The 19,661-nt window shown below is 46.3% G+C and overlaps 1 protein-coding gene across 1 annotated transcript in view; it reads right to left on the bottom strand.

Moving 5' to 3' along the window:
- Positions 1-7,464: 7,464 nt before the first annotated feature.
- Positions 7,465-19,661, bottom strand: part of LSM12 (LSM12 homolog) — a 37,495-nt gene continuing 25,298 nt past the window's right edge. Inside the window, exons 3-5 of the mRNA XM_033182817.1 lie at positions 12,649-12,758; positions 10,233-10,359; positions 7,465-9,118 (exon numbers count right to left, since the gene is read on the bottom strand). Coding sequence (XP_033038708.1) covers positions 9,026-9,118; positions 10,233-10,359; positions 12,649-12,758 — 330 coding nt within the window. The 3' untranslated portion in view covers positions 7,465-9,025. The remainder of the gene's footprint in view (positions 9,119-10,232; positions 10,360-12,648; positions 12,759-19,661) is intronic.

The following is a 19,661-nucleotide window of genomic DNA, read 5'->3' as shown; positions in this document are numbered from 1 at the left end:
TCCAGTGTTGGGACCACACTCAAGAACTAGGAAAGCTTCCTTCAAAAGCCATCTGACTGGAGAAGATAGCTCTGAGTCACATTTGCTGATTTAGCAATGCCCGTGCCCCTCACCCAGGGGCTGCTAGCAAAAGAAAAACACCTGAGGCCGGGCACGGTGGCTCAAGCCTGTAATCCCAGCACTTTGGGAGGCCGAGGCGGGCGGATCACGAGGTCAGGAGATCGAGACCATCCTGGCTAACACGGTGAAACCCCGTCTCTACTAAAAAAATACAAAAAACTAGCCGGGCGAGGTGGCGGCGCCTGTAGTCCCAGCTACTCAGGAGGCTGAGGCAGGAGAATGGCGTGAACCCGGGAGGCGGAGCTTGCAGTGAGCTGAGATCCAGCCACTGCACTCCAGCCTGGGCGACAGAGCGAGACTCCGTCTCAAAAAAAAGAAAAAAAAGAAAAACCCCTGAAAGAGGGACTACCATGCAGGACACCTGAGCATTAGCCTTAGTTCTAACGGTGAGCCGCCACTGGAGGACAAGAAGGGCATGGACAGCTGCCACATGTTGCCTCCTTGAATAATGAGTACCCCATCAATGGAAGTTCAAGTAGAGGCAGTCTGCTGAGGATGCTATAATGGGGATATGTAAAGTGGGAGGCGGGACTATACTGTATAAACTCTTAAGATCTCTGGCATCATTAAGTGCTAGGAAATTTGTTCTTTTTTTTTTTTTGAGACGGAGTCTCACTCTGTCGCTGGGGCTGGAGTGCAGTGGCTGGATCTCAGCTCACTACAAGCTCCGCCTCCCGGGTTCACGCCATTCTCCTGCCTCAGCCTCCCGAGTAGCTGGGACTACAGGCGCCCGCCACCTCGCCCGGCTAGTTTTTTTTATTTTTTAGTAGAGACGGGGTTTCACAGTGTTAGCCAGGATGGTCTCGATCTCCTGACCTCGTGATCCGCCCGTCTCGGCCTCCCAAAGTGCTGGGATTACAGGCTTGAGCCACGGCGCCCGGCCGGAAATTTGTTCTAAACTTCCAATACCAGCCCCAGCATGGGAAGCATCCTGTGTTTGCACCGTTGACACACTGACTGCTGAGTTACATGGCTACATGTCCTGCCTGGAGCCAGTACGTAAGGGCAACAGCAGGACACTTTCAGAAAAGTCTCATCTGAACAAAACTGAAGTGTACATGATGACAGCACACACTTACAAGAGTGAAGGCAGAGGTTGCAGTGAGCCATAATCATGCCACTGCACTGCAGCCTGGTGACAGAGTGAAGGGTCCCATATTATACTCACTCCCTTTCATAAATATCCTCAGCTCAACTCCCCTCTCCCTCCACAGTACAGACTGGACACATCTCTCGACCTGGCTGTACCCAATTATTCACCTTCTCTGTGTCTGCACTAAGGTCACTCGACATGATTAGCAGAGGCACACAATGGGTGCCTGTTTACCTCCAAAATTCATGAGGACGCATCTCTAAAAGGGCACTCAACAGTCTTACCCTATTCCCTCTTCAGGTTAACTGGGCCACCAGAAAAGAAGTTACTTACCCTTACCTCCCTGACAGATCTACAGACTTACCTCCTAGCACTGCACTGTCAGGGAAGAAGGGCCCCTCCTATCTGAGGCAAATCTACCCACTGTGGCCAGAGATCCCAACCTCTTGTCTTCTCAGAGTTCACAGGTGACATGACAGTCATTGAATGTCTAACTCCATCCCACGCTTCTCTAAGCCCAGGCTTGTTATCCAGCTGCCCATTTGCCATCTGCTCTTCAATGTTTCCTGGGCAAGACAAAATGGCAATTCAGAAATTCCAGATTCTTCCACAAACTTCTTCCTCTCCCATTGTTTGCCACCTACCTAGAAAGCATCCTTCATTCCTCTCTGTCCCTCACCACCTTGCCCTCACATTCAGCGCATCAAGTCCCATCAACTCTGAAACCAATTCTCTGCCACCAGTCTCCCACCCAGATTGCTGTGCCAACCCCTAACCCAGCAGCCTCCTTGCTTCCGCTGCCACCATCTGATATCAGACCAAGTCCTGTGGCTGTCCATGGTGCCAAAGAACCCAGTCTCTAGGATAACTGTAAGGTCCTGCACCACCTGGCTCCACCTACTTCTCTATCGTCCTGCTCAGCAGGCTTCAGCCACCTGTCTTCTGTCAGTTCCTGAACATCCCAAGCTCTTGTCAACCTGACTTTAGCACCTGCTGTTGCCTCTATCCAAACACTCTTTGCTAGCACCTTGTTCTTCAGATTTCAGCTGAAATCACATCTCAGTGGCCATCTATAAATATTCTCTCTAGAGAGATACATGCCCTTCCCTCCAGTAAGCATAAGCAACAAATTTAAGCTAGGAGACAGACCAGAGTAAAAGGGGTCAGATTAGTAAAAAAACCCACCACTTGCTGGTCCCTCCACGAAAAGACCTGTAAGAAGTTCTTGTCTAACACTGCAGGAGTCCGCAACAGAGCTGGAAATATGCCTTAGCCTCACCTTACCCAGCAAATTAAGAAACTTAGCTCCAATTTAGACTTTTCAACAAAACTGGAAATTGTAGAAAAATGGGAGAGGCCAGATAGGAAGGGGGACTACAATCTGACCAGACTTAGTCCCAGCTGCCAGAGTCTGCTCTAGAGAAACCTGAGGTAGAGTCCTGCTGCTTTCCAGTCTGGAACCAGGTGCATTTCTTTCTTCCCCTGTATCCTTTATTGGTCCTTTGTCCTCTTTCCAAACTTGAACTCCAAGCTTTCCTCAAAACCTACTCCTGGATCACTTTTCATATTGACTAAGGCAACATATCCAGTTATTATGCTGATGACTTTAAAAACTCTATTTTCTGCTCTGTCTCAACAACTGGGTGCTAGCAAATACACAAATGAGTGAGTGAATAACTTTCCGTGTCTTGGAGCCTCGAGACACCCCAATAGACCACTAAAGACAAACCTAAACAAATACCCAAAAGACAACTCATATATGCCACATGATATGAGCGACAGAAACAAATTATTGAAGGAATCAGTTTCCATTCCAGTTGTCAAGAATGGCTTCACAGGTGGCCCTGAAGCAGGGCATTGTAGAGCAAGATAGAGATCACTGAGGTTGGAAGTAATCTTAGAGATCATCTAGTCCCTTACCTTTTATATATATCAATTCTAAGATGCTAATAAATTGGAGTATACCACTGACTTAACTTTGTGGTCTGGAACCAGTTGGCAAGTTTCTTTTGACATCATGCACTGCACTTTCAGAAACACAAGGGACAAGGAAAGGTGTCTAAAAATCTAGAAAATATAATTTGTATAGGAAAGAATGTGAAAGGATAAAAAAGATGTTAACAGTGTTTTAGAGGGTGGTAGATGAAAATGTCTGCTTTGTCTTTTAGTTTTTCTGTAATGAGCCATGTAAGGTCGTTTTTTTGTTTGTTTTTGAGACAGAGTTTTCTTTTTTTTTTTTTTTTTTTTTTTTTTTTGAGACGGAGTCTTGCTCTGTCGCCAGGGGCTGGAGTGCAGTGGCCGGATCTCAGCTCACTGCAAGCTCCGCCTCCCGGGTTCACGCCATTCTCCTGCCTCAGCCTCCCGAGTAGCTGGGACTACAGACGCCCGCCACCTCGCCCGGCTAGTTTTTTTGTATTTTTTAGTAGAGACGGGGTTTCACAGTGTTCGCCAGGATGGTCTCGATCTCCTGACCTCGTGATCCGCCCGTCTCGGCCTCCCAAAGTGCTGGGATTACAGGCTTGAGCCACGGCGCCCGGCGAGACAGAGTTTTCTTGCTCTGTCACCAGGCTGAAGTGCAGTGGTGTGATCTCAGCTCACTGCAACCTCCACTTCCTGGGTTCAAGCAATTCTCCTGCCTCAACCTCCCAAGTAGCTGGGACCACAGGTGCACACCACCACGCCCAGCTAATTTTTATATTTTTAGTAGAGATGAAGTTTCACCACATTGGCCAGACTGGTCTTGAACTCCTGACCTCAAGTGATCCCACTGTGCCTGGCTCTGTAAGGTTTTTATAACATAAAAGAACAAATTTGTTTTGAAACAGCCACACAGTGTATCACCAGTGGATGACAGCTGAAGAGCATCTTTTTCAGATACTTCATACTGTTTATCTGATTATGTTAAATCCCTAAACTTTAGGCAGTATGTGCAGATGATTCCAAGTTTCTTTTCTTTTTTTTTTTTTTTTGAGGCGGAGTCTCGCTGTCACCCAGGCTGGAGTGCAATGGTGCGATCTCTGCTCACTGTAAGCTCCACTTCCCGGGTTCACACCATTCTCCTGCCTCAGCTTCCCAACTGGGACTACAGGCACCCGCCACCACGCCTAGCTAATATTTTTGTATTTTTAGTAGAGACGGGGTTTCACCATGTTAGCCAGGATGGTGTGGATCTCCTGACCTCGTGATCCGCCCATCTTGGCCTCCCAAAGCGCTGGGATTACAGGCATGAGCCACCACACCCAGCCGATTCCAAGTTTCTTAAAGAGGAATTCTCTGGCACTGACAGCCTCCAGCAGTGATAGGAAAGCAAACCTACCATGTAAATCTAACATCCTCCAACCAGGCAACCAGCTCTCTCCCACACTCCCACTTCTGCCACTTCCTTACCACTCATCCTGAACATTTCAGATTCCAGTACTACACATTCTCACCACAGTACCCTCCATGCTATAGCTGCCATACCAAGCAGGACAGCACACTTGATCTGTGTATGAATGAAATGCCTCTATTTCCTTTACCAGTATGTCTCACAGGAGAACAGATTATGAGACACACATTCTTAGCCTTTACCCTCCTCAATCAGGCTGCAGCCACTGAACTCATATTGAAGTGCTTGAGCAATTTTCAAATTTTCAAAGCACCAAACAGAAATCAGCAATGAGCTGCTCAGACTTGAATGGCACAGATTCAGTTATCAACTCACTGTGGTAAGGCTGTTTATACCACAATAATTGGATGCTCTAAATAGCAGTAACTCCAAAGGCATGTGTGTGGTGGTGGCGGCGAGATTATCCGGTGCTGGGTGTAAAGGCAGGGGTGTGTGTGTGTGTGTGTGCATGTTTATTTGGGGATAAAGGAGAACACCCCAAAACAAAGCCAAGGAGACACTGCAAAACTGTCCATGCTGCATCATACATGTAAGCTCTCTGTACCATGCTCTTCCGTGGTTCAATATCCTTTAATCTAGGTGGCAAATTCTGCCATTCTCACTAGTCTCCCGTGTTCCAGTCTCATTCTGGCAAACAAAATGAGCAGTACACATGCCATCAGTTTGGAAAGTCCCAGCATTAGGAACCCATGAGTGGATAAAGCCTCAGGCTTTCTTCCAGCTCTGCTACCACAGGCAGGTGGGGCACTCTAGACAAGTCACTTGGCCTCAGGGGAACTCATTCTCTATTCTGAGAAAGTTTTGAAAATTATAATCAAGGCTGGGTGTGGTGGCTCATGCCTGTGATCCCAGCACTATGGGAGACCAAGAAGGGTGGATCACTTGAGATCGGGAGTTCGAGACCAGCCTGACCAACATGGAGAAACCCAGTCTCTACTAAAAATACAAAATTAGCCAGGCATGGTGGCACGTGCCTGTAATCCCAGCTACTTGTGAAGCTGAGGCAGGAGAATCAGCTGAATCCGGGAGGCGGAGGCTGCAGTGAGCTGCGATCGCACCATTGCACTCCAGCCTAGGCAACAAGAGCAAAAACTCCATCTCAAACAAAAAATTATAATCAAAAGCGTTCCTTAGGCACTCCAAGGAAGGATTAAGGGGTGAGATCTGTGAGACCGAGGGCAGGGCTCTCAGACCCCTAACCCTGCCTGAACCAGATCTGCCCATGTGCTTTACTTATTAGCCTACCTTAAAATGCCATCTAAACACAGCTTTTTTTTTTTTTTTTTTTTTTTTTAAAGAGACAGCATCTTGCTGTCACCAGGTTGGAGTGCATCCTGGAGCGCACTGGTACAATCACAGCTCACTGCAGCCTTAACCTCCCTGGCTCAAGTGATCCTCCCACCTCAGTCTCTCAAGCAGCTGGGACTACAGGCATGTACCATCGCATCTAATTTTTTTTAACTTATTTTTTGTAGAGACGGGGGTCTCACTATGCCACCCAGAACGGTCTTGAGATCCTGCCTCGGCCTCGTAAAGTGCTGGGACTACAGGCGTGAGCCACTGCACCTGGCCTAAACTTAGGCTCCTAAAGCAAACATGGCACTTCTGGAAATCATCTACTCCAATCTCACCTCCAGATTTAACTATCCAAGGATCAAGCTAACATTTATACTAACATTTACAGAGCACTTTCTAAGTATTAGGCTTTTAAGATATCTTATTAACCCTTCATACCAATCCTAGGAAATGGATATTATTTCCACATTTACAGTTGGGAAATTTAAGGCTAAGAAAGATGAAATGACTTAGCCAGGAACAACATGAGGAACGAAGTTATCAAAGCCCTTGTCCTTTTTTCCATAACCAACTGCCTGCCTTTCCAAAGACACTACCTCCACCTCTTGAACTGCTTAAAGCTCCACATCATTTTAGCAACTAAAACTTAGGAGTCAAAAGTGCTTCCTACCAAACCCAGTTGATACTCACTTCCCCGCATTTACAGAATTAAGACTAGTAGTGGGGACAGGAAGATGTGGGACACATGATGAAGAGCTTCCTCCCAGGCTTGCTGTTTCCCACTAATTAATCACCTCCACTCCTTTCATAGTATCTCTTAGGCTTTCTAGATCTTACAAGGTCTCTTCCCTTCTCCCTTTCTCACCTTCTCTAAGTCTACATTCCCATGTAGGCTAAATCAAAGGCTGTTTTTTTTTTTTTTTTTTTTTTGAGACGGAGTCTTGCTGTGTCACCAAGGCTGGAGTGCAGTGGCGCTATCTCGCTCACTGCAAGCTCTGCCTTCCGGGTTCACGCCATTCTCCTGCCTCAGACTCCTGAGTAGCTGGGACTATAGGCGCCCGCCACCACATCCGGCTAATTTTTTGTATTTTTAGTAGAGACGGGGTTTCATCGTGCTAACCAGGATGGTCTCGATCTCCTGACCTTGAGATCCGCCTGCCTTGGCCTCCCAAAGTGCTGGGATTACAGGCGTGAGCCACCGCGCCTGGCCAAAGGCTCAGTTCTTTAAATCAAGTTCTGACCAGAGGCATGTGGATCTGAAAGTTTACTTCTCAGCTCGCTGACCATTTGTGTCTCCAAACAGTCCTGTAACAAACGGTTCTATGTATGTGACTATAGCCTTTTCCCCACACTCCACCTACACACCACTCCAAACCCTGGACCCCCTTCTTAAATTACACCCTGCACTCTATTTCTGGATGAGTCCTTGGGGGTGAAAAGAGAGGGTAAATAGTAGGAAGAAGAGACACTAAAGGGAAAGGTCAAACCAGACAGACATACCGTCTTAGGGATACCTTGGATCCTCTCCCCTGGGGCCTCTAAAGGACGCACAAACCTGAGACATGAGTGATGGTTAAAAAAATTTGGGTTTTATTGTTTTTGCTAAATAATACTAAAAAAAAAAATTCATTTTGAAGGCAGGGCTTGAATTATTTAATTTTGATCCATTTATTTAATTAAAAAAAAGGAAGGGGAAAGAGATCATGGCCAAAAAAATAGTAGTTAACCCCCACCCCACCCCCAAAGCTCTAGCCAGTCATGTGAGCTTCACCCACATTCCACTCAGTGCCTGATATTCGGATGGTGGCATGCTCTGCCCCATGAGACTGCCTGAAGGCATGGGGCAATGGGTGCCAATTTTAGCTCTCAGCAGGTTAGTCAACCAGACACACTGGTGGGCTAAAGTCCAGAAATTCTTTCCAGGTTTTCTGCTCATTGGCTGAGCACATACAAACTGTCATAAGCTTGTAAAATGTAAGGGGAGTTGGGGTGGGGCATAAGAGCAAGAGGACAGCAGGAGAAGAGAAATTACGGATCACCCAAGCTTTTTCCTGGGTTGTGGCTCTGGATATAGATTTAAAGAGACGTCAGAGTAAATGGACTCCAGGTTTCTTATCAAAGAAAACTATCCCTCAAAGAGGAGCTGAGATGTGCCATGCACAAGAATTCTTCCTGCAGAGGCACAGGAGAAAGGGCAGCTGACTCTCTCATGTGGAGAGAGTGACGAGGAAGTTCTTCTAGTACCATGAAGACAGGCAGAGGGAGAATCCTGAGGTTTGGGCCAAATGTGAGACTGGTACACACACAGTTAAAGACTAAAAAGCCATCAGGAACCCTCAAAGCCAAATTCTATCCGCACACTGGCTCTACAAACTTCACAGCAAGAATCTCTTGCGCCAAGTCAAGTTAGAGGCCTGGCTATGGATGGTGGGGAGGGCAATACATTTTTATTTTCAGAGGGATGAGGTGGGAAGAATAGCCATGATCTAGTAAAAAGAGACCTGCAAGAAGCAGAAAATATTTAGAGAACATTTTAATATATATTTTCATATATATATTTAAAGTTAAGAAAAATAAAACTAATTCAAGCCATGCCCTGTGCAAAAAAAAAAAAAAAGAAAAAAAAAGGAAAAGAAAACAAAGAAAAATTTAAAGTGAGACCTTTGCTGCTCTGGTCTCAACTTAAGAATCACAGTCAGCTTGTTACTTTTATTTTGGAAGAAAAGATGTAAAAGTTTCTTTCAATCATTCAGAAGGCAAGTGTAGCCACTTATAAAAACAGAATGGCAGGAACAGACTAGCAAAGGAAAGTCAGAAGTAAAAGGGCAAAGTGGGAAAAGAATTTTCAAAAATAAAATTAACAAGGTGACTGTTCCAGAAGAGGGCTGTGAAAAGGACATGGTGGACCGAAGTCTGTTAGTCAAGTAATGATTCAACTTTTAAATTATTCTCTTGTTCTTTTTTGTTGGGTGTTTTGTTTGTTCAAGTCTAAGATTTGGAAATGCTGACCCTTTGTTAAGAGCCAACAGGACATATAGGATCCCTTCCCTCCCCCGGCCTGCCTCCGCTGAAGCCACCACCAGCGCCTCCTTGGCTGGATGCTGGAAGAGTCCTCCATGTGTACGGACTCAGGATGACAGGGCAGCCTCCTTCTGTGGTTGCTGGGCTTGTGAACGCTGCAGTATCTTTTGGCTTTCCACGTCTCTAAAATGTTTTTCAACCTGAAAAAGACCAGGCAACACAGGTCAATAAAGGAGATGGGCAAGAAAGGTCTCCCAAACAATCCAACCCAGGTTTCCACAGCCCCATCCTGGCTGTCCAGCCCATGTACTATCCAGGCACCTTTGCCCTTGCTGTCTATTGGCCTTCCCAACCACAAGGTAGGCCAGGGCCTCCCGCTGCAGCTACATTTTTTTTGCAGTTTCCACTAAGATTGGCTAGAAGAAGGTGAATCTACAAACTAAACTATAAAATACAATGAGGGGAGATAATCATGACCTAAACTCCTACTCTCTTCTATACACAAGTACAAAATGAAAAGCTGGTAGGGGGATTACAGTCTTATCATACCTCCTACATCTACAATGTTGGTCTCTCAATGTTCCTCAGAGGAAAAAAAAAAAAGCAGGAGTGTTTTGTAAGTTTGTTTTAACAAATGCTAAGTCCAGTGATGTAGGCAGGGCCAGAGACACCAACAACAACTGATTTATACCAACCAGATCTTTCTAGAAGGGTATCTGCAGCTAAGAAAAACCCAGTATGGGGCCAGGCATGGTGGCTCATACCTGCAATCCCAGCACTTTGGGAGGCCGAGGTGGGTAGATCACTTCAGGTCAGGAGTTCGAGACCAGCCTGGCCAACATGGTGAAACCCCATCTCTAGCCGGGTGTGGTAGAATATGCCTGCAGTCCCAGGTACTCGGGAGGCTGAGGCAGGAGAATCGCTTGAACCTGGGAGGCGGAGCTTGCAGTGAGCTGAGATCGCGCCACTGCACTCCAGCGTGGGCGACAGAGCAAGACTCTGTCTCTAAAAAAGAAAAACTCAATATGGGATGAGAGAAATTGCTCAGGCCCAACACCACGGAACAGGCTTGCTAATTCCAAAAACCCAGCAAAGGACATAGGGTCACCCACTCACTTCACTCCATATCACCCAGTGGTTCCATTCCCACAGGAGTAGCCAAGCCACAGCTGCAGAGCCCCACAGTGCAGGGAGGCCAGACAGTGATGCTACAGGAGGCAGAGACTGTAGCACAACGTCCTGCTCTGGTGCTAAAGACTGAAGGCCTGAGGAACCATCCTCTCTCCCCTAAAGTTTCAAGGCTCCTTTACTTACTATTTTGCGTACATGGCTCAGTGCACTCCCCTCTTTGCCTTTACAGTTTTCCACTTGATATGGGGGTGTAATAACAACTTCTTCCATGACTACGATGTTTTTTTCTTGCCATTTACAGTCTTTAATGCTGGAAGGAGAAGACAGCAGGCGAAATGTAACCTCTTGGGGGCATCCTACATCTCCTGTCTGATGAATAAATAACTCCAGATGGCTGATCCCAAGTTCCCAGCTCACCACTCAGCCAACAACTAGACACCAGCAGCCCATATAGTAGCCAAGAAACATTCCTTGGGTGCCACTGGCTAGAAAAGCAATGAAACTCATGCACATTTATTCTTAGGAGAGCCCAGCAATTGTTACTCTGAAGCATCAGAGACCTGGAGAGTCATAAAAATGTGATGGTAGCCTCAACAATCCAAACTAAGATAGTAGCCTAGGGCAGAGGCTGGCAAACTTTTTCTCTTAAGGGTCTCTTAACAAACATTTTAGGCGTTGCAGGCCATATCGTCTGTTACAACTAGCACTGAGTTCTGCCATAGTTGTGCAAAAGTAGCCATGGACAATAGGTAAAACAGATGAGCAGATCTGGTCTGCTGGCATAGTTTGCCAACCATTGGCCTAGGGAGAAACACCACCTGTAGAAAGACAGGAGAACAGGCTGGGCACGGTGGCTCACACCTGTAATCTCAGCGCTTTGGGAGGCTGAGGCAGGTAGACTGCTTGAGTCCAGGAGTTGGAGACCAGCTTGGGCAACATGGCAAAAACTCGTCTCTACTAAAAATACATACAAAAAATTAGCCAGTAGTGGTGGCATCCGTCTGTAGTCCTAGTTACTCCAGAGGCTGAGGTGGGAGAATCACCTGAGCTGGGGAGATCGAGGCTACAGTAAGCTAAAATTGCACCACTGCACTCCAACCTAGGCGGTAAAAGTGAGACCCTGTATAAAAAAAAAAAAAAAAAAGAGAGAGAGAGAAGTCAGGCGTGGTGGCTCACGCCTGTAATCCCAGCACTTTGGGAGGCCAAAGAAGGCGGACCATGAGGTCAGGAGATCGAGACCATCCTGGCCAACATGATGAAACGCTGTCTCTACTAAAAATACAGCAATTAGCTGGGTGTGGGGCTGCACGCCTGTAGTCCCACTTACTCGGGAGGGTGAAGCAGGAGAATCGCTTGAACCTGGGAGGCAGAGATTGCAGTGAGCCAAGATTGAACCACTGGACTCCAGCCTGGCAACAGAGTGAGACTCTGACTCAAAAAAAAAAAAAAAAAAAGAGAACAAACTCCCCATCTTCTCTGACCCTATCACCTATAATGGGAGCTGCTCTTCAGACTGGCTCTTCTCAATTGTCAGACAGTTGGGCACTTGCCAGACTGGGAAAACCCATTCCAGTTCACACTTGGGAAGCCCCAGGGCAGCTGATGTGACTGAGAGTTCCTTCACATACCTGTAAATGTTCAGATACTCACACCATGGCCTCAAACAGCTCTGATGCCAGCTGCCGTCTGTGCACCAGATCCAGGGTGGTTAAACAGAGTAACAGAAGGCAGTGTGGGGTGGGGAGTGGGGGTGGAGAGGGGTGTCAAATGTTCCAGTTTTTCAGCAGCTAGGGAAGCTAGTGGAGAGTCAAATGACTTCTGCTGTGAAAAAAATGTCTTTTTTTTTTTTTTTGAGACGGAGTTTTGCTCTTGTTGCCCAGGCTGGAGTGCAGTGGCACGATCTCGGCTCACCACAACCTCCACCTCCAGGGTTCAAGCGAATCTCCTGCCTCAGCCTGCTGAGTAGCTGGGATTACAGGCATGCACCACCACACCTGGCTAATTTTGTATTTTTAGTAGAGATGGGGGTTTCACCATGTTGGTCAGACTGCTTTGGAACTCCCGACCTCAGGTGATTTACCGCCTGAGCCTCCCAAAGTGCTGGGATTACAGGCGTGAGCCACCGCACCTGACCAACAAAATGTCTTTTAAGAGGTGGTAAGAAGGTGACCTGCTCTAACTCCGTGTTCATCCCAATCTATATTGGGAAAAGTGATATAGATACAACTTTCCCTTAATAAAAACTGCATCAGCTTTTACAGAAAGGCACAAAACAACAAAACCAAAGAGAAGAAATCACTAGTTCTAAGTTATGGACTACTAGGTCTAGAAGGGACCCTTAGGGATAATCTAATCCAAAACTAAGTTTTACAGACAAGAAACTGAAGACCAGAGAAGATAACTTGTCTGTGATTACACTATTCTTCTGTGTGGAAAGGGGGCTACAGCACCCGCACCTCTGGATGCCAGCGTTTTGCCAATACCCTACCAGCTTCCCCAGTAGACTTTTAGGAGACAACCACCCAAAAGCCTGCCACCAGACAGCACAACCAGGTCACATTACCCCAGGACAAAAGACCTATCCGATCCCCCAACTCACGTCTTGTGAATGGTCTGGAAGAGCTGCTGGCCCTCTAGCGAGACACCAGCACTGATTGCATAGGCCTGGCTCAGCTTCTCCTCCTTCTCTGTCCGTGCTTTGCTGGCAAGCTAGGGTGGAAGAGAGGAAAGAGACTCAGAATAGGATTCATCTTCATTCTTCCCAACAGTCAGGACCTAAGCTGAAGAAAGGAGGCCAAGAAAGACTGGTTTGGACAGATTTCTGTTTTCTCAGAAATGAAAAGTGAAACAAATTTTAAAAATCCACAACATACCTGAACAGTTACCGGTATTCCAAGAAAATGTTCCTTCCTTCCTTCTAATACTTACTGCATACCTACCATGTGCCAGACATTCACTATGCTAGGCTAAATACAGCCTGAAGTGGGTGGGGGAGACAGACTATAAAAAAGTAACCGAAAACAAGGTAATTTCAGACAGTGATAAGCACTAGAAAGAAAATAAAGCACTTTAAAAATTATAGAGTGTGGCTGGGGGACTATGTGATGGCAAATGATGGTCAGAGATTTAAAAATATATACATTTCCGACCAGGGGTGGTGGCTCATGCTTGTAATCCCAGCACTTTGGGAGGCCGAGGCAGGTGGATCACATGGTCAGGAGGTCAAGACCAGCCTGGCCAAGATGGTTGAAACCCTGTTTCTATTAAAAATACAGAAAAAAAAAAATTAGCCAGGCGTGGTGGGGGCCTCCTATAATTCCAGCTACTTGGAAGGCTGAGGCAGAGAATTGCTTGAACCCCGGAGGAGATGGTTGCAGGGAGCCAAGATCGTGCCACTGCACTCTAGCCTGGGTGACAGAGCAAGACTCCGTCTCAAAAAAAAAAAAAAAAAATACATATTCTCACACACACACACACACACTTCTAACTGGGTGTATCACTGAGATCAGGAGTTCGAGACCAGGCTGGCCAACATGGTGAAACCCCATCTCTACTAAAATTACAAAAATTAGCCGGGCATGGTGGTGCACGCCTTTAATCCCAGCTACTCAGAAGGCTGAGGCAGCAGAATCACTTGAACCCAGCAGGCAGACGTTGCAGTGAGCCGAGGTCATGCTACTGTACTCCAGCCTGGGCAAAGAAGCAAGACTCTGTCTCTTAAAAAATATATATAAAAAAAAATATATATATATACACACACACACACACACACACACACACAATTTCCATGTTAAGATGAAAATTAGGAACGTTTATGAGCTGTTGCGCTAGAGCCTCCAGTTTAAAAATTAATACATACTATACCTTCACAGACCACAATTTGAGCCTCTAAAAACTCTTACAGGACATTATCTGTGCTCACATAAGGAGCCAGGACTCAAGTAAATCTAACCATAAACGCTGTCCACCTTTGCTTCAGCTAAAGGCAACCCTGTCCCGTTTTTGAGAAAAAGGAAGAGTCTGAATTCTACGTCATCTCTGTTCCTTCACTGCCCTCTGGTGGAACAATCCACAAACTGATCAAAAGAAAATCTAGTAAAATCTGGTAGTCTACTACAATCTAGTAAATTCTACCCTGTCAATCCCTATCACCTCTCCAGCACATTTCTGATCCACACCCCACACTACTGGTTGCTAGAGATTCCAGAGGTACAAATTTGTCTGAGTGTAAGACAAAACAAATGTGCTAGACAAGGCAGTTAAAACAAAGGCAAACAATGCATCTTAAAAGTCCAACAAATAATCTGGAGACTTTTCACACCCATGAACATAAACAGCTGAGTCTAACAATGCTGCAGCACATGTGCAAACACACATGAAAACACACAATTTGTCCCCAAACATCAGTTCCTTAAATAAGAAGAGGCACTGGCCGGGCACGGTAGCTTACGCCTGTAATCCCAGCACTCTGAGATGCCAAGGCAGATGGATCACCTGAGGTCAGGAGTTCGAGACCAACCTGGTCAACATGGTGAAACCCCGTGTCTACTAAAAATACGAAGATTAGATGGGTGTGGTGGTGCGCACTTTAATCCAAGCTACTCAGGAGGCTGAGACAGGAGAATCGCTTGAATCCGGGAGGAGGAGACTGCAGTGAGCCGAGATCACGCCACTGCACTCCAGCCTCGGCGACAGAGCAAGACACCGTCTCAAAAAAAAAGGGGGGGGGGGCCATACCTGCAGCAAGTTCCAAAAGTACCTTGATGCTTGGAATCTCCAAACATTTATATTCTGCTTTTACAGTGATCCATCAAACCATAAACCAAGCACAGCTTTTTTTTCTTGAGTTTTGCTCTTGTTGCCCAGGCCGGAGTGCAATGGCACGATCTCAGCTCACTGCAACCTCCGCCTCCCAGGTTCAAGCGATTCTCCTGTCTCAGCCTCCCGAGTAGCTGGGATTACAGGCGCACACCACCCCCCCAGCTTTTTTTTTTTTTTTTAGACGGAGTCTTGCTCTGTCGCCCAGGCTGGAGTGCAGTGGCACAAGCTCTGCTCCCTGCAAGCTCCGCCTCTGGGTTCATGTCATTCTCCTGCCTCAGCCTCCCGAGTAGCTGGGACTACAGGTGCCTGCCACCATGCCCGGATACATTTTTTTGTATTTTTTTGGTAGACATAGGGTTTCACTGTGTTAGCCAGAATGGTCTCGATCTCCTAACCTCGTGATCCGTCCACTTTGGCCTCCCAAAGTGCTGGGATTATAGGCATGAGCCACCATGTCTGGCCATTTTTTTGTATTTTTAGTAGAGACAGGGTTTCACCATGTTGGCCAGGCTGGTCTCGAACTCCTGACCTCAGGTGATCCACCCGCCTCAGCCTCCCAAAGTGCTGGTATTACAGGCGTGAGCCACCGCGCCTGGCTCCAAGCATAGTTTTATAGTAGGGGAAGTAAACCAAGTGTCTAATTCTTTGTTTATAAAATTAAGCACTTTGTCAAGGCTTAGGTTTGACTATGGAAAAAAAAGGAGGCCTTCTATTGCCATGTGGCACTGGGTATTCTTGTCCTTGCAAGTTTCAAAGACTGTCTTAGGAAGGAGAAGCGGGTGTGAGCACAGAAGGCCAGCTCATGCTGTCATTTCAGCCTCCCTGGGTAAGAGAGGAAAGATGGCAAAACTCTGCAGTGATCTGAAGCCAGAGCTCCTTTTTCACAGGATCTCTAGGACGTGGAGAGAAACAAATACAGCAGCAATATATATATAATCTTTCAAGACTGGCTGCCATTCCGGCCCCACCAGGCTATAACTTTACAGACAAATAAACACACAGGCTGACAGCATTCGAAGCAGTGGCAATCCCAACTGTAGCAAGAAAGCCTTGTAGCTTCTATGTAGTTTCTATGGAAAGAGAGCTGCTGATGATGTATTTTAAGCAGCAACAAGCAACGCTTACTCAAGCACCAAAAACACCCTGGTAACAAGAAGTTTCCCTTTTCTTTTTTTTTTTGAGACGGAGTCTTGCTCTGTGGCCCATGCTGGTACAGTGGTGCGATCTCAGCTCATTGCAACCTAAGAAGGAGTTTCCTAGAATTTTGCTTTCCAAACAATGCCTTAAGAAAATCTGAATTCGGCCAGCGCCGTGGCTCACGCCTGTAATCCCAGAATTTTGGGAGGCTGAGGTGGGAGGATCACTTAAGCCCAGTAGTTACAGACCAGTCTGGGCGACATAGTGGGACCCTGCCTCTATTTAAAAAAAAAAAAAAAAAAAAATCTTCAAGGAAAGAAGGAAAAACTGGAGGGTCGCAGAGCTCCTGGGAAGCATCTAGTGGTCAGGCAGGCATTTACCTTACAAGCAGACTGGAGGATCTCACTTTGAAACCTCAATCCCCTTTAAAAACACTTATTCCTGAAAATCAAAATCATCTCCAAATGCTGGGTCAGAGAAAGCTGCTTCTATAAAGCTTGTGTTGACTAGATAGTCTGAACGCTCAAAGAGTAAAATGTCTTTGTCACCTACATAGTAGCTTAAAAACAACATCACCCCATTTAGTAAGAAACAAGAGTTGGCTCAGGAAACCAGGCATCTATGTAGAATGTTTAAGAATGGAACTGACAAATTAAGCTAGAGAAGGGGAGGAAAAAAAGCTGGAAGAAGAGCCACTTGAATTTTTGCCAGAGAGAAAATAAAATGGATATAAATCTCAGCCAGAAGTGATTCTTTAGACAGGCTGAGTAACAATGACACACTGGTTATAGAACAACGATTTCAAAATACACCCCCAACCCCTGCCAAAATACCAGTTGGGCAAGTAAGTGCAATCTCCCCTAAATGCTCCAAAAGCAAAGGAGAATGGATTAGACAATTCTCCATTTCAATTCTAATGCAAACAGATCCCAAATGCTAAATGATGTAAGGGGGCACTCGGAAAGTCAGCAGAAATGACTGTAAGCTGACTACGTATTTTCAGTTTGCCCCCAATATCCCCAACCTACAGTAATGCTTTAAGGATCTGGACTGAGGCCGGGCGCGGTGGCTCAAGCCTGTAATCCCAGCACTTTGGGAGGCCGAGTCGGGTGGATCACGAGGTCAGGAGATCGAGACCATCCTGGCTAACACGGTGAAACCCCGTCTCTACTAAAAAATACAAAAACAGGCCGGGCGCGGTGGCTCAAGCCTGTAATCCCAGCACTTTGGGAGGCCGAGACGGGCGGATCACGAGGTCAGGAGATCGAGACCATCCTGGCGAACACTGTGAAACCCCGTCTCTACTAAAAAATACAAAAAACTAGCCGGGCGAGGTGGCGGGCGTCTGTAGTCCCAGCTACTCGGGAGGCTGAGGCAGGAGAATGGCGTGAACCGGGAGGCGGAGCTTGCAGTGAGCTGAGATCCGGCCACTGCACTCCAGCCCCGGCGACAGAGCAAGACTCCGTCTCAAAAAAAAAAAAAAAAAATACAAAAAACTAGCCGGGCGAGGTGGTGGGCGCCTGTAGTCCCAGCTGCTCGGGAGGCTGAGGCAGGAGAATGGCGTGAACCCGGGAGGCGGAGCTTGCAGTGAGCCGAGATCCGGCCACAGCACTCCAGCCTGGGCAACAAAGCGAGACTCCGTCTCAAAAAAAAAAAAAAAAAAAAAAGGATCTGGACTGAGCTACAGGGATCTGCTTTTAACAGAAAGCTGTACAAATGTGACAAAATCTCCTAGAGAGGACCCCATCAATTAGGGGTCCCCATCAATGGGGGAGACCGTTGTCAATAAAAGAAATTGGGGGTGGGGAGAGGAAGATTACCTTGTCCTTTTTTTAGTTATGAAAACTCATACAGAACAGGAATATGCCTTCTTTTGTAAAGCAAACGATTATCACTCTACCCTCAATTTAGCTACCGTACAAATCTAAACTTTCCCACATATTTTTGCAAATGACTATATACCTATAAATGGCCCAATTATTCCAAGTTAGTAAATTTATAGTTTTTGTCAAACCACTGGAGAAAACCAGTAAAAGCTGCCCTCAGTAGAGAGAGTGTAGAATGTACCTTTTAGGCTTGGGAGGGCCACCAAGATTACTTTTTAAAATCTTTCTCTTTTTTTGAGACGAAGTCTTGCTCTGTCACACAGGCGAGAGGGCAGTGGTGCGATATCAGCTCACTGCAACCTCCGCCTCCCAGGTTCAAGCGATTCTCCTGCCTCAGCCTCCCAAGTAGCTGGGATTACAGGTGCTCACCACCACGCCTGGCTAATTTTTGTATTTTTAGTAGAGACAGGGTTTCACCATGTTGGCCAGGCTGGTCTCCAACTCCTGACCTCGTGATCTGCCCGCCTCGGCCTCCCAAAGTGCTGGGATTACAAGAGTGAGCCACCACGCCTGGCCTTAAATCTATTTCTATAGTTTTTCCTTTACTAGATATTTCACATAAATGGAACCACACAGTATGTTGATTTCTATAGTTTTTCCTTTACCAGATATTTCATATAAATGCAATCATACAATATGTTGACTTATGTCTCTGGCTTCTTTCACTTAGCATATTTCTGAGGTTCATCCATTTTGTTTCACGTACCAATAGTTTTTTAAATTGCTAGACAGCATTCCACTATGAGGATACAGTTCTATCTTTTATATATTTATTCACTAGTTGATGGACAATTGATCAAAATCTGAATTGTTCCCAGTTTTGTTTTTTGTGTTTTCTGAAACAGAGTCTCACTCTATCACCCAGGCCAGAACGCGACGACACAATCTCAGCTCACTGCAACCTCCACCCACTGGGCTCAAGCAATCCTCCCACCTCAGCTTCCCAAGTTAACTGGGACCACAGACGCACACCACCACGCCCGGCTAAGTTTTAGTATTTTTTTGTAGAGATGGAGTTTAACCATATTGCCCACGATGGTCTTGAACTCCTGAGTTCAAACAATCCACCCCTTGGCCTCCTAACGTGCTGAGATTACAGATGTGAGCCACCCTAGCCGGCTGTTTCCAGTTTTTGGCAGCAATCACACACAAGTCTTTGGGCATGTAAAAGTGAAAACATTTTACTTTTTACAAGTAAGAAGTCTCTGTGTGTGGACATGTTTTTACTTTTGTTGGGTAGATACCTAAGAGTAGAATTTCTGGGTCATACGGTAAATGTTTAACTTTTAAAGTAATTATCTTCCTCAATTGAAGTTTCCTCAAAAACCAAACAAAAGGCGGGGGCTCATCCCTGTAATCCCAGCACTTTGGGAGGCTGAGGCAAGTGGATCACAAGGTCAGGAGATCGAGACCATCCTGGTTAACACGGTGAAACCCCGTCTCTACTAAAAATGCAAAAAATCAGTCAGGTGTGGTGGCGGGCACCTGTAGTCCCAGCTACTGGGGAGGCTGAGGCAGGAGAATGGCGTGAACCCAGGAGGCAAGCGTGCAGTGAGCCGAGATCCCGCCACTGCACTCCAGCCTGGGGGACAGAGCTAGACTCTGTCTCAAAAAAAAAAAAAAAAAAAAAAAAAGGAACTGTCAAATTGTTTTCTACAGTGATTGTAACATTTTACATTGTCACCAGTTATGTTTGATAGTTTTTTGGTTTTTTTTTTTTTTTTTTGAGACGGAGTCTTGCTCTGTCACCCAGGCTGGAGTGCAGTGG

This window comes from Trachypithecus francoisi, unplaced genomic scaffold (assembly GCF_009764315.1).
Source record: "Trachypithecus francoisi isolate TF-2019V2 unplaced genomic scaffold, Tfra_2.0 Lachesis_group20, whole genome shotgun sequence".
NCBI lineage: Eukaryota > Metazoa > Chordata > Mammalia > Primates > Cercopithecidae > Trachypithecus > Trachypithecus francoisi.
This window is presented reverse-complemented; position numbering and strand designations above follow the sequence as displayed.